At 35.0% G+C, this 15844-nt stretch overlaps 1 protein-coding gene across 1 annotated transcript in view; it reads left to right on the plus strand.

Annotated features, from left to right (window-relative positions):
* LOC129216951 (diacylglycerol kinase theta-like) overlaps positions 1-15844 on the plus strand; it is an 84997-nt gene that overhangs the window by 42478 nt on the left and 26675 nt on the right. The window contains exons 8-12 of the mRNA XM_054851172.1: positions 1459-1553; positions 4838-4904; positions 5294-5435; positions 6841-6983; positions 11455-11519. Of these exons, the coding sequence (XP_054707147.1) occupies positions 1459-1553; positions 4838-4904; positions 5294-5435; positions 6841-6983; positions 11455-11519 (512 nt within the window). The remainder of the gene's footprint in view (positions 1-1458; positions 1554-4837; positions 4905-5293; positions 5436-6840; positions 6984-11454; positions 11520-15844) is intronic.

The following is a 15844-nucleotide window of genomic DNA, read 5'->3' on the forward strand; positions in this document are numbered from 1 at the left end:
GTATGTATGTATGTATGTATGTATGTATGTATGTATGTATGTATGTATGTATGTATGTATCTTGTAACGGAATCTTGCAGCTCAAATTTCGCCGACTTCCTGCGATCGGATTCTTTTGAAATTTGGCACGCGACCTCAGATCCGATGACAATGCAATATTCTATAATCAAATTAATTAATTAACTCTTTTAATTGTTAGTTTCCTCCAATTTTAATCAATATTTTGGCATAAATCCAACAATGTAAAAAAGGAAAAATTTTAAAAAATACATAAAAAAATGCTCGCAAAAATTATTTAAAAATATCTACAAAAACCTTTAATTTTTCTGCATCAGACAAAATTTGTTCCAATGTTCCAAGGTAATTAGAACATGAAACATAATTGTTTTTAACCAATTTCATGCCAAAATTTAGGTGAGCCTTCAATTGGAAATTCATTGCTGATCAGACCATTGTTGAACAAAACTTTTATTCAAATGCATTTCAAATTTTCAAAGTAATATAAATATGATTTCCGCAAACATACATCGATGACTCACAGTAGCTTCCCATCGGGGTGCACTTGTCTTAACTTTAAGATATTCCCTCGCACTCGTTTTATAAATAATTTCGTCGCCTGATAATTCTCCAACATAAGACTAAAAAACTGAAAAGTAAAATAATAGTTTAAAAAACTAAAAAAAACACGCTTTCGTATCAAAATGAACTAAAAAGTGAAAAATAATGTTTGGATGATAGTAGTTGACCAATCACTTAATTTTTATGTAATACGAAAAAGCGTGGGGGGCTTCTTATCAGTTGTCTTGAATTTCTTCCATTTGTTGTCCAAACAAAAATGTAAATAGACAGCACCCCATGCTTTTTTGTATTACATTAAAATTAAGTGATTTGTCAACTACTATCATCCAAACATTATTTTTCACTTTTTAGTTCATTTTGATACGAAAGCGCGTTTTTTTAGTTTTTTAAACTATTATTTTATTTTCTCCAATCAGGTCTCATATGCGAGGCAACGCCTCTTAAGAAAAATCCTAATGCAAAGTTTTGATGACAGGTATGAAATTAAGGGGATCCGTATTGGTCTAAAACTTTATGGGTGTGCTGGATCCTTTTGACGCTTGGATAGGCTGTCTTACTCTTAGATATATTTTCCTAAAAAGGGAGTTGAACTAGTTTTCTCATATTGGCGGAAGCAATACGTATGCATTTTCAAATAAGTCCAGTAAAATTAGCCACCTCGAGCTCTCACTAACTTATTAAGGTTATTGAATAAAACTTTCGTAATACTATTTATTTTCCAGAGATAAAGGAAAAGTACAAGAATAGTAAAAAAAAAGAAGTTTTACGCTTGAAAGTTTTTTTTTTTTGCAGTTTTACATTTCTTTCGCATTAAGTTTTTTTTCTCACTTATGTACCTATTTAAAAGTGAAATAAAATTTTATTCATTAAATTTTACAGAACTAATTAAAGTTTACGATGGGAACGGGTCCATGAAGAGCAAAATGTTTCGGACAATCACCATGCCAAGAAACGCAACTAAGGAACAGATCATAGTAAGTGGCACCTTTGCTTTCTTTGAAATATAGAAAACCTATCTAACCCTAACTAATCCTTTCCAAATCAATAACTTACGAATTATTACTCAGAACTGAGATTACTGATATCTCGATAGTAATGTTTTTTTTTTTTTTTTGAGCAATCACAATTGCTAATTGTTTTCATTTGACCGTCCTTGATGTTGTGGTTCCTTTCCCAGCTTGGACCAGGGGCCTCTGCAGCGTCACCGCCCATCGGCCTCTGCATCCTCTGGTCCTGACGACTGTTCCCCGGAATCAGGTGGCGTGCATGTCCTACGCACACGCACGCTCATACACACACACGCGCGCGCCTTTACACACATACACACATACACGCTGACACACACAAACGCACCCGCCTTTACACACATTCATTCACGCCTACGTGCATACACGCAGGTCTACACACACACACACAAGCCCAGCCTACACATGTATGCCTACACACACATACACAACTATACACTAGGGTGGGCCGAAAAAACTCATTTTTTTTTTCGAAGTTGTAATAGCACGGAAAAGTTGCGAATTATAAAGACAAACGAAGAAAAAAAGAACTATGGAAATCGATTGACATCTTCCGTTCGCGCATGGGGCCTAAAGTTTCACAAAATATGAAAAAAAAAAAAAACATCATTTTTGAGATTTTTCTTTAAATTTTTTAATTAGATGTTTTCTTAATGTAATAGTTTGTAACTTCTTTAAACAAAGCCTCAAAACAATGTGTTTAAATTTGATTTCGATTAGCTAATATCTTTCGGCCGCGCATGGGCCCCAAAATTTTCCAAAATAATAAAAAAGTTATATTTTAATGGGTTTTCGGTATTTGATGAATAATCGGTATTTAAATATAATAGACGAAGTATTTTTTCAGTCCAACTGAAAATGAGATAGAAAAAAAAAACTGTCAGGTTCAGTCAATGTTTTCCGGTAGTACAAAGCCTTAGAAACTCTCATGCGCAGACGTCGAACAGCAATCCAGACAACGTCACTCGCCTGGCTGGGTGCGCTCTCCTCCACGCCATCCTAGCTGCATATGTCAGTAGTGATCTCAGTAAACTATTACTTAGTTCGATCTAGCTGTTTTCGTTCTGCAACTTTTGTAGTTTTCTGTCATGATATATGCCTGTGCAATGGCAGTTTGTCTCCTCCATATCAATGAGTTGACTTTCACCACAAATTTAAACTCTTGGATGGCAAGACAACGGAGCCCAGTACCTCTAAAGGGCGATTGGTGAAAATAATTATATTAATTAATAATATAACAACAATTGCCATTAAAGGGGTTTTTGTGAAAAGTTTGTTGGCTGTTTGGAACATTACTTTCAAGCAATTCCCAGTGCACACGCAGACTATTGAACGCTGCGTAAAACTCGTAACGGTAGTCTCAGCAAAAGTTTGTGGAGCTGAATCTCGAGACGGATTTATAAGAACCACCCTACTGTCCAGATCATCCATGCCTAATTTCACCAGCATATAGGTCTTCAAAGTTAGGGATTAAGTCACTCTCGATGTGTGATTCGATGTTGTCGTCGTCACTGATTTGTACCAACAATGGGGAAGAAGATAATTCACAGTATATCCAGTTGATCAACCCTGAGTATTCTTGAACATAGAAGTTGACTTTTGCGTGAACGTTCTGTTTTCCTTCTTGGATGTATCTATCTTGACTTCAGAATTCTTCGAACCCCGAACATTTATACATTTATTGTCATCTTGAGTCATGGCTGAACAGTAAGTTTTCTGGGTGAGTGAAAAAACCATTCCGTTCGATCGCAGGGTTCACAACATACAGCAAAGGTTTTGGCAGGTACCTGATATATTGTATTGCTTGGTAAACAAGTTTTGGGCCGTCTTAAGATGGTTTGATAGAAAACCACATTGGCATGAATGATTTCAATATAAACTATACTAATTCTTGAAGTTCAGATTCAAGGCTTTCTCCACTCATATACACAATCTGAGAGTTCTATTTGCCTTTGTCAACCACCTCGAATGTGATAAATGCCGAGGATTTCGTACAGCTAAATCTTCTTTACAGGTTCCTGATTCAATTGCCTTTGAAATATCAAATTAATGATGCTGATCTTTGCTGAACGCGTTTTGGTCCATCTCTGCGGGACCAGGCAATCAATACTCTGAAAGTTAACTACCGGAAGATTCTGGCAGTCAACAAACTTTTCCCCAATTGACCCTTTAGAGGTACTAGACCCCGTTGTCTTGCCATCCAAGAGCTGAAACATGTGGCTCATTGCATAGTCATATATCATGACAGAAAACTACAAGAGTTGCAGAACTAAAACAACTAGATCGAACTAAATAATAGTTTACTGAGATCACTACTGACAGATGCAGACTAAAAAAGCAATGTTGAGAGACAGCTAAAGTGGTTCTAGGATGGCGGGGATGGCGTGGAGGGGAGCGCCCCCAGCCAGGCGAGTGACGTTGTCTGGATTGCTGTCCGACGTCTGCGCAGGAGAGTTTCCAAGGCTTTGCGCTGCTGGAAAACATTGACTAAACCTGACAGTTTTTTTCCCCCTATCTCATTTTCAGCTCGACTGAAAAAAATACTTCGTCTATTATATATTTAAATACTGATTATTCATCAAATACCGAAAACCTTTAAAAACTTTTTTTTTTTTTTTCATTATTTTGGAAAATTTTGAGCCCCATGCGCGACCGAAAGCTATTAGCTGATCGAAACCAAATTTAAGCACAATGTTTTGAGGTTCTGTTTAAAGCCGTTACAAACTATTATATTAAGAAAACATCTAGTTAAAAAAAAATTTTTAATCTCAAAAATGATGGTTTTTTTTTTTTTTTTTTTTTTCATATTTTGTCAAACTTTAGGCCATATGCGCGAACGGGAGATGTCAACTGATTCCCATAATTCTTTTTTTTCTTTTTTTGTCTTTACAATTCGCAACTTTTCCGCGCTATTACAACTTCGAAATAAAAAAAATGTGTTTTTTCGACCCATCCTACTATGCATACATAACTGCCCAGGAAGAGGGGCAGGTTTGAGGGGACAGAAGCTGTTTCTAGAAACAATAACTCCAATGAGTAGGATCCTACCGAAACTCGTGATTGCGAAAAACATAATTTAAATTCAAAAATTCAGAATTTAAATTAGTTTTTTTTTCCATTTCAATTTTTAACTTTGATCTATTATCGTCTGCTATTTTCCCTTTGTCACTGTAGGTGTTTATTTATTTTTTTTAATTGCAAGTTGAGTAATTGTTATTTATTTTTTACAACAGGCTGCTTCGTTACGAGCGTTTCATGTCTATGACGATGTACGGCTGTATTATATTACAGATGCATATGGTGAGTGAATTTGATGCATGTTATGAATTATTTTTATTGCTGTTATTGTTATTATTTTTGTTACCGTTATATTTATTATTACAATCATTATTATCGTTGTTGTTATTATAAATATTATTATTATCATTATTATTATTATTATTATCGTTGTTGTTATTATAAATATTATTACGTATTATTATTATTATCGTTGTTGTTATTACAACTATTATTATTGTTGTTACTATTATTTTTACCGTTATTTTAATTTCTATTATTAATATTATGGTTATTGTTGTTCTTATTACTATTATTATTACTATTCTTCTTCTTCGTCTAACTACTATTTTATTTTATTTCCTATATTTTTGATACCGTATGTACAGCATGTATTTCGTTTTCTATTCTAGACCCTAACGAAAAAGAGCCCGAAGGTCCCGCTCCGATCCAGAACTTGACCAGGAGAGAGGGTCAGCGTTCTGCCATCTTCCTCAGGTTTCGGTCCCCAGATCCTAACTCTGGATATATCAAAGTCTACCCCGGAAAACTCGGGTAAGGAGAACTCATTCAAGTCCGAACATAAAAAATAATATCATTTCAAATCGTATAGAAAACGTTTGTGAAAATCTTTGCTTTAACGTACAGACGATCACAAGAAATTTATTACTTTTGCCATCCTTCGTTTCCATTCAGATTTTACACTGTTAAAAATTTTCCGGAAAATTTACGGTAATTGTTATTGGCATCCATATTGCCAGTAACTATTACCGTAGAAATCAAATGTTACTGTAAAATTTTACGGTTTCCTCGGTAGGCCACAGCAACCAATTGGAGCTGGGGTCGCTTATTTCTCCGGTATAAATTACCGTAAAAATCAGCGACGCTGCAAGTCCGCTATTTTACAGTAACAATTACCAGAAAATCTTCCTGAATTTTTAACAGTGTAGGTCGAAGTATTTTCTGTATGTATAGAAATATTGAAGAGTTAGTTACTATTTGAGAATTTAATCGACCAACCAGTGATTTTCTTTTATGTAAATAAACTTCAAAAAGTATTTTCGTAGATGAATTGGGAGTACTAGAAACTTCCTTCTTAACAATTTCTAAAGCGAAGCGAATGGGTATGAGCACTGGTTAGAAGCGTTCATTCACTGGGTTGCTGTCCTTTCATCTCAAACACGTCAAAAAAACCTAACACAGAGCTGCACAAAATGTCTCGCTTTTTTTTTTTCAAAGTAGTTACATGTACAAATTTAAGTCCATAAGTGCAGAGCATAAAACTTGCATTTTGAAGCGTTTTTTGAAATCAAATGTAATTTTATTTCAGTTTTAGCAACATTTTCACATAAATTTGCTCAATGAAGACGAAAAAGTCTTGCATATTTTAAATTTTATGCCATTAGAAAGTTCACATTTTCCTGCACGGATATGAAATTTGCTTTACCAGTCGTTTTGGATCTTCTTTTTCATTGCAATTAATCATTTTGCCGTATTTAATGTTGTCGTAGTTGTGAATTCGTAAAAATTAGAAACATTTTTTACCTAACTTATTTCTTTGTATACCATTAGAAAGTTATATTTTTCTGCACTGTAGGGGAGATTCGCTGCTTCCAGTTGGTTTCGACTCCTTTTTTTTCAATCAATTATTTTGTCGCATTTAATGTTGTCGTATTTGCAAATTCGTAGAAAATGAAAGCATATTTTGCCTTACTTATTTCCTTTTGTTTTAATTCCAAGGACTATGAACCTTATTCGAATGGGAATTTTTCAAGAATATTGACGTTAGTTAGAAACTATTGTCCTATTTCCAACAGTATTTTAATGAAATACATACGTATAGAATGCTTTTGTTGTCCGTTCTGTTTTATTAACAGAGCGTTTTTTTTTCTTTTTTGTTTAACCTTTCCTACTTTAAGAATATTTTCTTCTGTAACGACCTGAATTTTTTCATAAATAGGAATTTAGAAGGTCATCAGGTTATCCCTGTGACGAGTGATGACGAAGTAAATGACGTCATGGAACATGCTCTTGAAAAGTTTGGGCTTGACCCCTCTGACGTCACGAAATACAGACTCAGCGAGGTTTCATTAGATAAAGGATGTAAGTATAACACTTAAATGCGTCCAATTTCGATGTACCTATCTTCAGCAATGAAATGCAAGAATATTATTCAAATAACTTAAACCAGGGGTTCTCAATCTTTAAGTCTCTGCGTCCCCTTTCAAGCGCCAATGTAAGGTCATTCACCCTCCCTCCGCCCCCCCACAAACGCACTATATGAGGTGTCAATGCAAGTAGTACAATCTGAATTTGAAACTAAAGCTGGCCAGGAGGGCTGAAACTGGTTATTGACTTGATTTCGCACACAAAATTTATTAATATTTTAACTTTACTTTGAATATATTATAATTTGCACATGGGGAGGGGGATCAAAAAACGAAAAAACTAAACAAAGTATCTTGAGGTGCCTAGGTGAGGTTAGCATGTAATATCAGTCAATTTCACAGCATCGTTGGGAAGGATGCCCCTATTTGCCCTACATTAGTTTTTACGAGGGTCACTTTTTTTCAAGATCTGATCTATCGCGGAGTGAAAACCAGGAAGTCTAGCCGATTATGCCGTGCGTAGATTTGTTGCGCAGTCTCTCAAGTAAGATTGTGCAGTGCATCAGCACGCAGTGAACGAGGAAACATGCCTCGAACAATTGCGTTTCCCGCTAAGTGTGAAGTGCGTTCTGTAATTCGATTTTTGAATGCTGAAGGAAGGGCAATTCAGAACAAACGTAGAGGAATGTTGTCATCAGGCATTGTCCTTCTGTACGACAATGCGCGCCCGAACACTACTGCTTTAACCAAAAATCTCCTGCAACAGTTCCGCTGGACAGCGTTTGACCATACTCCATACAGCCCAGACTTAGCGCGTCTTCCGATTACCATCTCTTTGGTCTCATGAAACGCTGGCTAGGAGGACAGACGTTTGGCTCCGACGCCGAGCTGCTGATCAGTGTACAGAATTGTCTGAAAGCTTAGGCGGCTGCCTTCTATGACGAGGGTATTGAAAAATTGGTACCACGCTACGACAAATGTCTTAATCGGAGCGGCGACTACGTCGAGGTCTGCTGTGATTTTATCAAAAAGTGGGGGATTATTATAGGGAGGGAAACCCCGAAGTAAAAGGTGCAAAATAACGTGTTCAAAGACAACAAGTGCGAGCGGTAAGTGCCCATCCTCAACCTATCCCCTCTTTTTGAAATGTAATATGTCCTGAGTGGTAATCCTCGCTTTCGAAAACGGACAGTACATGCAAGTATTTCAGCACACAGAATTTCCAACCATTTTTACTATTACTGCAATTTTGTCATAATATGTGCTTCACTCGATTACTGCTTTTATTCACGTATTCAAAGATCATGATTTCGGAGATTAATGTCAAAAATAAAAAGTCAGATGCCATGAAATTTATGGGTATTTTTATTTATTTTAGAGCAACAGTTTCGTATATATGCAGTAAAAACGATTCAGAAACGTTCCTTGAAAATAATGGTCAGCTGATGTGCTCATATTCTACCAGCAACATATATCTTCCAAAAACCAGGATTGTTTTTCGCTAAAATCCAATAACCTTCCTGAAAGTATCCTTGGATCTTTCTGAAGACTGTGGAGATCTCACCGGTTGAAGTCAGCTTGCAATTAAAATTCAGTAGATTTAACACAATTGATTAGAACCTTCTAGAGTTAAAAAGAAAGCTCCAGAAGCATCCATAGGACCATGGCCAAAGCTGAGGCAGAGTTGCAAGTCAGAACCAAGCGTCTCCCTTGCCTGCAGTTCTTGCTTGCAAAGCTGAAGCTATCCAGAGACTTATTCGCTCTCATTGGGAGCTTACAAGGAGACGGCACGACCGTGGGGTCGGAGATTTACGTCATTTTTTTTTTTTTTTTTTTTTTGTGGTGAAAAAGGACTCCTAATGCCTTACGTGATTGAAGCAATACGACGCAATACACAGAAAATTATGAGAAAAATTGATTTAATGTCGCCATGGAGACTCCTAGGTGCCTTATGAGTATAAAATGTCAATCTGTTGACGAACCGCCGCTAGCTTACTTGATTAAGGCGCGATCTTGTGCTCCAGAGACAGCACGATCGAATCCCACTCTGGACCTTTTTCTTTTCTCTCTTTTTTTTTTTTTTTTTTGCTATCACAAAATTAGTGGTAACGCTTTTCACCCCTATATTAATTACTTTCTGAAATTTATTTTTGCCATGGATCGCAAACTTTATCATTCACTGAAAAACATTCTTGCTCGTTATTCTGTATATTTGATTTGCCTAGTAAAGGTTTTTGACCTGTGGTCCCCTTACGGTTATAAGGGACAGCTGCTCATAGGACATTCGGGTCTTTTTTTTTTGTTATCACAGCAATAATTGAAATAGTTTCTCTTCCCTACATAATTTTTAAGAATTTATTTACACCTTTTTTTTTCATTATTTTCTTTCTCTTTCAGCAAAACAATTTAAAACAATTCATATTTTTCATTCTACCACTACTTTGTTACCGCTAATTATTGTGATACAAAAAAAAAAAAAAAAAAAAAAAAAAAAAAAAAAAAGAAGAGAAAAGAAAAAGGTCCAGAGTGGGCTTCGATCGTGCTATCTCTGGAGCACAAGATCGCGCCTTAACCAACTAGACTACCGCGGCTCGTTAAAAGATTGACATTTTAAATTCATAAGGCGCCTAGGAGACTCCATGGCAACTTTAAATCGATTTTTCTCATAATTTTCTGAGTTTTGTGTCGTATTACTTTAACCATGTAAGGTACTAGGGGGTCCTCTTTCACCACAAAAAAAAAAAAAAAAAAAAAATTGACGCAAATCTCCGACCACACAGTCGTGCCGTCTCCTTGTTAGTCAACCTGGAAAGGCCGTAATCGAACTGAAGACGATACACTTAATAAGTACATTCTACTAATCTTTAGACTGGTAGCTAAAAGTATTTTTTCCACCAGTGTGGAGTTTGCATTCGGGCAACTTGTAGTAACTGGGGAAGTTTTCATGCAAAGATACTTGATTTTACGTAGACATAAGGTGAAATCCTGCAACGTTCCACGGTAATAATCAGCAACATTTCAGAATTTTTTCAGTGTACTATTGAGAATTTAGAGTATAATACATGCTAATCAGGACAATGTTATAATAGATGATACAGTTGCTTGATAAATTGCTTTTCAAATTCTACACTGAGAAATAATTTGTAACCTCCTTCGTCAGATTTATTTATTGGCTAAAATCTGGGAGTGAGTTATAGTTCCTTTAAGGGGTTACAGTACCTCAAAAATGATGAAACGATCAAAAAAATTTTTATCGCTTATTTCAAAACTAAAAACTATTCTGAACACAGGGGAAACGTTTCATTGCTTTAGTTCAAATATTTAAAAAGTTATGCGTGGTTTTAGGCAATGATCGCTATGTGTTCTTATCTTCTTTACTAATAATAAAGCTGAAAGTCTCTCTGTCTGGAGGATGTCTGGATGTCTGTAGGATGTCTGTGACGCGCATAGCGCCTAAACCGTTCGGCCGATTTTCATGAAATTTGGCACAAAGTTAGTATGTAGCATGGGGGTGTGCACCTCGAAGCGATTTTTCGAAAATTCGATGTGGTTATTTTTCTATTCCAATTTCAAGAAAAAAAACTATCATAAATTACGAAATTATCATAACGTGGAACCGTAACATGGGCAGAAGCCAATTGGCGAGATACGAAATTATCATAACGTGGAACCGTAACGTCGGTACAAGCCAATTGGCGAGAAAATTCACCATACATTATTTTTAAATATACAAGCGAACCAAAAGACCTTTAATTTTTCTATTACGGGCGAAGCCGTGCGGGTGCCACTAGTGCAAAATAAAAACTTTAAATTGCTTTTTCTCGATGCCTTTTTTTTTTTTTTTTTGTGTTTTCATGTCATTAGAATCACTAAGGATTTTTTCTATTAAAGATACAGCTTTGAAGTAGTACATTTTGCAATTGGGATAACATATTTGACAAAACTGTGCATTGGATAAACATTTTATAAATTACTCAAATGTTTAGAGCATGTTAACCTTTTAAAAACCAATTTATAAAAAAAACCTGAGATTTTTTACATAATTAATCGCAGAAAAGTTTCTAATGAACTCATAAGCAAATGAATGCACAGATTTTTAGAGATGCTTATAGTGATCGTTTAGCAAAAAACTTTTTTTTAATTAGTGCAAAAATAAAAAAACCTTAGGGATTTTAAAAAATTGAAATTTTCCTCAATTTTTTGAATTTTAAAAAAAAGTAGGCAATATTTTTAAATTTTGAAAATAAATTATTGATTAAGAAATAAGTATGCATGTTATGGTTTCAAAGAAATATAAAATTTACTTAAATTTAAAAAAAAATGTTTGAAAGGTACTGTAATTTCCTTTATTTCAATACTAGTAATTCGTTTTGAACATGAAATGAAAAAATGTTTTTAGTTTTTGGGGAAAAAAAAAGAAAAAAAAAACGATATTTTAGCAATAATGGTTTTTGTTGCATTTTCAGCCGTTCATGAAAGACCAATGGACAACCAAGAAAGTCCTTGGGAACTTATAAAAAACATAGCAAGGGTAAGTTTCTAATGCTTTTTTTAATAATAATATATAATTAACATTGCTTTTTAAACTAGCTCATTCAACTTTCTGATACGTTTTTCGAAATGTAATGTTAATTAGAAAAAAAGTTGAAAAACATGTTTAGAAAAGTAACTTTTTGAAGTGTCAATTATTCTTGAATGGGAACTGGAACTCACATAAATATAAAGTTCGTCCTGTTTAGAAATGTTTTTTTTTTTTCTTTGCAATTGCCGCGGATGTAATGGAAATTTTCTTTTCATAAATCAGAAAACTAAAAACTTAAAACAAGCGTAAAGAAATAAACAACAGCTTATTCTAAAGTCAGAATATCAGTGGAAAATGATGTCTGTTTGGAACTTCAATGCGAATACTACAAGGAATATATTGATCTGCATATAAATATTTTTATTCAGTCTATCTTCTTATACTGCCCCGCTAAACGCAACAGTCGTATCTGCAGCTGAGTTCAAAATGAATATGCATTTTGAAGTTTTGCGCTTCCATGTATTCAATTCAGGTACAACTTTTTGAGAATTTTTCAAAATATATTTCTCATTGACAAAATACCATAAAACATTGTACTTAGGAGAAATATGTGACAAAGAACCACCTGGATGACCGTAACTCAATTTTCATAAAATGTGCAGATAACGACTTTTGTGCTTAGTACAGCAGAACACACATTAATGCTGGGGTTTCTCTTTTATTTGCTGTCTTTATGCCAGTTTTATTTTTCTTTACTAATAGTAAAGCTCAAAGTCTCTCTGCCTGGAGGATGTCTGTAGGATGTCTGGATCTCTGTGACGCGCATAGCGCCTAGACCGTTTGGCCGATTTTCATGACATTTTGCACAAAGTTAGTTTGTAGCATGGGGGTGTGCACCTCGAAGCGATTTTTCGAAAATTCGATTTTGTTCTTTTTTCTATTTCAATTTTAAGAACATTTTTTGGAGCAAAATTATCATAAGATGGACGAGTAAATTACGAAATTATCATGACGTGGATTGGGAGAGCGAATGAACATAGTCAATTGGCGAGAAATTTGTCATCCATTATTTGTAAATATACAGGCGAACCGAATGACCTTTTAATTTTTAACTACGGGCAAAGCCGTGCTGGTGCCACTAGTTATAAATAAAGTAGATTCTTTTTGTTTCGGTGGGACAAATGAGTTAAGATTTTTTAACGGTGAACAAAATATAAAGAGCTGCAATTTTTGAGTCGTTTGATGAGTTACATTGGTTTTGTCAACTGTACATAGTTGGATCTTATTACATCTCTTCGTTTTAGATGTATAAAATACATTTTAAGATTTTATCCGTCAAAAAATTTCTGACATTTTGGCCAAAAAAGGCACTATTCGATTTATCAAAAGTTATTTTATCTGCCAAAAATTTTCCTGACATTTTGACCAAAAAAGGCACTATTTGAAATGTCAGGATATCATGCGACATACTAAACTTGATTGACAATTTTTGAATTGTATCAACAAACGGAATTTAATATCTAAATATTTTTGCCGATCCTTATAATTCAGACTAGAAAGTCGCCCGTCAAGGTATGACGGGTAAAAGGTATACGCCCAAAATGTCGCGGCCAAAATGTCGCGGCCAAAATGTCGCGGTCCAAAATGTCGCGACCAAAATGTCGCCGGTCCAAAATGTCGCCGTCCCAAAATGTCGCCGTCCCAAAATGTCGCCGTCCCAAAATGTCGCCGTCCCAAAATGTCGCCGGTCCAAAATGTCGCCTTTCCAAAATGTCGCCTTTCCAAAATGTCGCCAGTCCAAAATGTCGCCAGTCCACAATGTCGCCGGCCCAAAATGTCGCCAGTCCAAAATATCGCCGGTCCAAAATGTCGCCGGCCCAAAATGTCGCCAGTCCAAAATGTCGCCGGTCCAAAATGTCGCCGGCCAAAAATTCGCTAGTTCAATTGGTACGAAAAATTTAAATGTACGTCGATGCTTTTCAGCATAAAAGTTGCGAAAGAATATTGATTGCCTTTCAAAGTAAGTTCCTTCAAAAATTCCAAACGTTTTCTCCTGTCTTAATTCGTAAACATCAGATTAATTCCAGAAAATTAATAGTTTTCAGAAAAACATACGTTTTTCTGTATACTATTACGAACGTAAACATGCGAAAGGCTGCTGCAACGGATTTCTATTTCTCGTTTAATCTGATCAATAATAATACTCAAGATGTAACGCAAGGATTCAGACAAAAAATTGGTATGGAAGTAAAACTAAACTGTTCTAAAGGCGAATGAAAGAATAGTGAGGCGCGATGTGAATATGGCAAGAGAATAGGCGGTTTGTATTTTTTGGCATAATGAAGTAAAAACAAATAACTCCTTCACTGTAGCATATTATTACCTTAGCGACAAGTCAGTAATTTAGGGGATCAGGCGGAACGGCCCCTGACTTTGAATTTTTTTTTTTTATATATACAAGTGGAAGTGCTTTTTATAGCAATCCTATGAAATTTGCATTGGTTATATGCCCGCTATCCTCCCTCTCCCCTTTCACTGGAAAAATTCGAAATCACGGGCCAAGGTGGAAATAAAGTAGAAAGGTATCTTAATGAAATTTAATTTTCTCATAGATTTTTTAACATCACCCTAAGAACTGTATAAAAAAAAAAGAACTGTACGTTTTTAGTGAGATATACGTTGGTTAAAGTAAGATCAAAACTGTTCTGAGACTTTTTCTGAAAATGAAACTGAAGAAGTTTAACAAGACTGCTCGAGACCTTCCTCTGAGAGGACATTTGCATGTCCTTTGCGACCGGGATTTTGGGACAGCAAAACAAATGTTTAACAGAGATGACAGATTATTGCCGTGGGAACTCCCATCTCTTATGAGTAAAATTCTGAAATTACGTCGAAATGTTCACCGTCAAATCTTTTGAAATCAATGAAACCCGTAACTGCTAAAACAGGTGTCTTTCACTCAGATTTTTGAAAAACGACTCTACGCGATGACAAATATTTTCAATTCTCAACATTCATGAAATTTATATATTCGATAGAACATCAAGGGGGACAATTTCAGAACAGCTATTTTATTAGAGGTTTTCAAGAGGATACTTTCATGCTTGCGAAGTAGCGCTTGTCAGCTGAATCACATTTTCCAATTTTAAATAGAAAAGAAAAAATTTCATAATGTAGGGTGAAATAACTGATATCAATGAGATTATTCAGATCAATTTTGACCTAGACTTATTTTTAAAATGAGTTTCAAAAAGTAATAGTTCTAGCTCAATATAGCTTGGTAATTCATAAAGAAAAGAATACTGATAATAATAAACAAATAAGTTTTTCCCTCTCAGAAAAAATTGCTGTTTTAATTATTGAATTTTTACTACGCAAATTGTATAAGAATGCAAACTCAGTTTTTATTTAACACCCACGCTAGTTAAAGTGCTACAAAAATGAGAGGAATACACGGCTAATTTAGATTTTATTGATATCTTGCTCAACCTCTCATATTTAAATTCAGTATATTTTTCATTGTTTATTTAATTACACTGACTCACGTAAACGATTACGAAATTCAACTTAGAACGAAAATAAGGCTTGTTTTCGTTTAATTTCACTTGCATACTACATTTTTGTATGAATCCTCGCATTACTTCTTGAGATATAGCAGTCACATAAAACGATAAAAAATATTCGGTGATCCATCCTTTTGGGATGACTGAAGCCAAAAATAAATGAGCAACTCGCCCTTTAAGATATACCTGTAAACCAAATTTTGTCTTAACCCTTGTACAGTAGACCCTTGTTTTACGCGGGTGTTGTGTTCCACGGAAATGCTGCGTAAATCGAAACCGCGTAAATTGAGACCTAATATCAAAAATAGGGAATGGGTTCAAAATAAGGATTAGGTTCCGTAGATAAAAAAATACTTCATTCTAGTGATGACTAATTGTATGAAAAGTTTAATGTGTACTTATATCGATTTTTATGCATAATATGCATAAAGAAAACAAACTAATTTCGTATTCTGTTTATGAAGAAGAGCTGGCTATGATAGTCTTTTGGTAGTCATTAAGAATTTTTCCTCTAATTCTTTACTGAGCATTAACGCATCCATGACCACTTGTGTCATTTCCTTGATAAAATTTTCCTTTACTAACAAATCAGAAAAAAAGATTATTTCTATTGTCTACGAATGGTTCAAAATTTTCAATGTGAGCGTTTTTGGTTGTGTGTCACCGAAGTCGGTATCCTCGTTGGTTTTGACCTCCTTTGTCACTCCTAAAAGTTCTTCTTCCAGTGAGTTCTGAACTGTGTGAGTTTAATCACTTTACTTCTAATGGAAA

Source organism: Uloborus diversus, chromosome 2, assembly GCF_026930045.1.
Source record: "Uloborus diversus isolate 005 chromosome 2, Udiv.v.3.1, whole genome shotgun sequence".
Lineage (NCBI taxonomy): Eukaryota > Metazoa > Arthropoda > Arachnida > Araneae > Uloboridae > Uloborus > Uloborus diversus.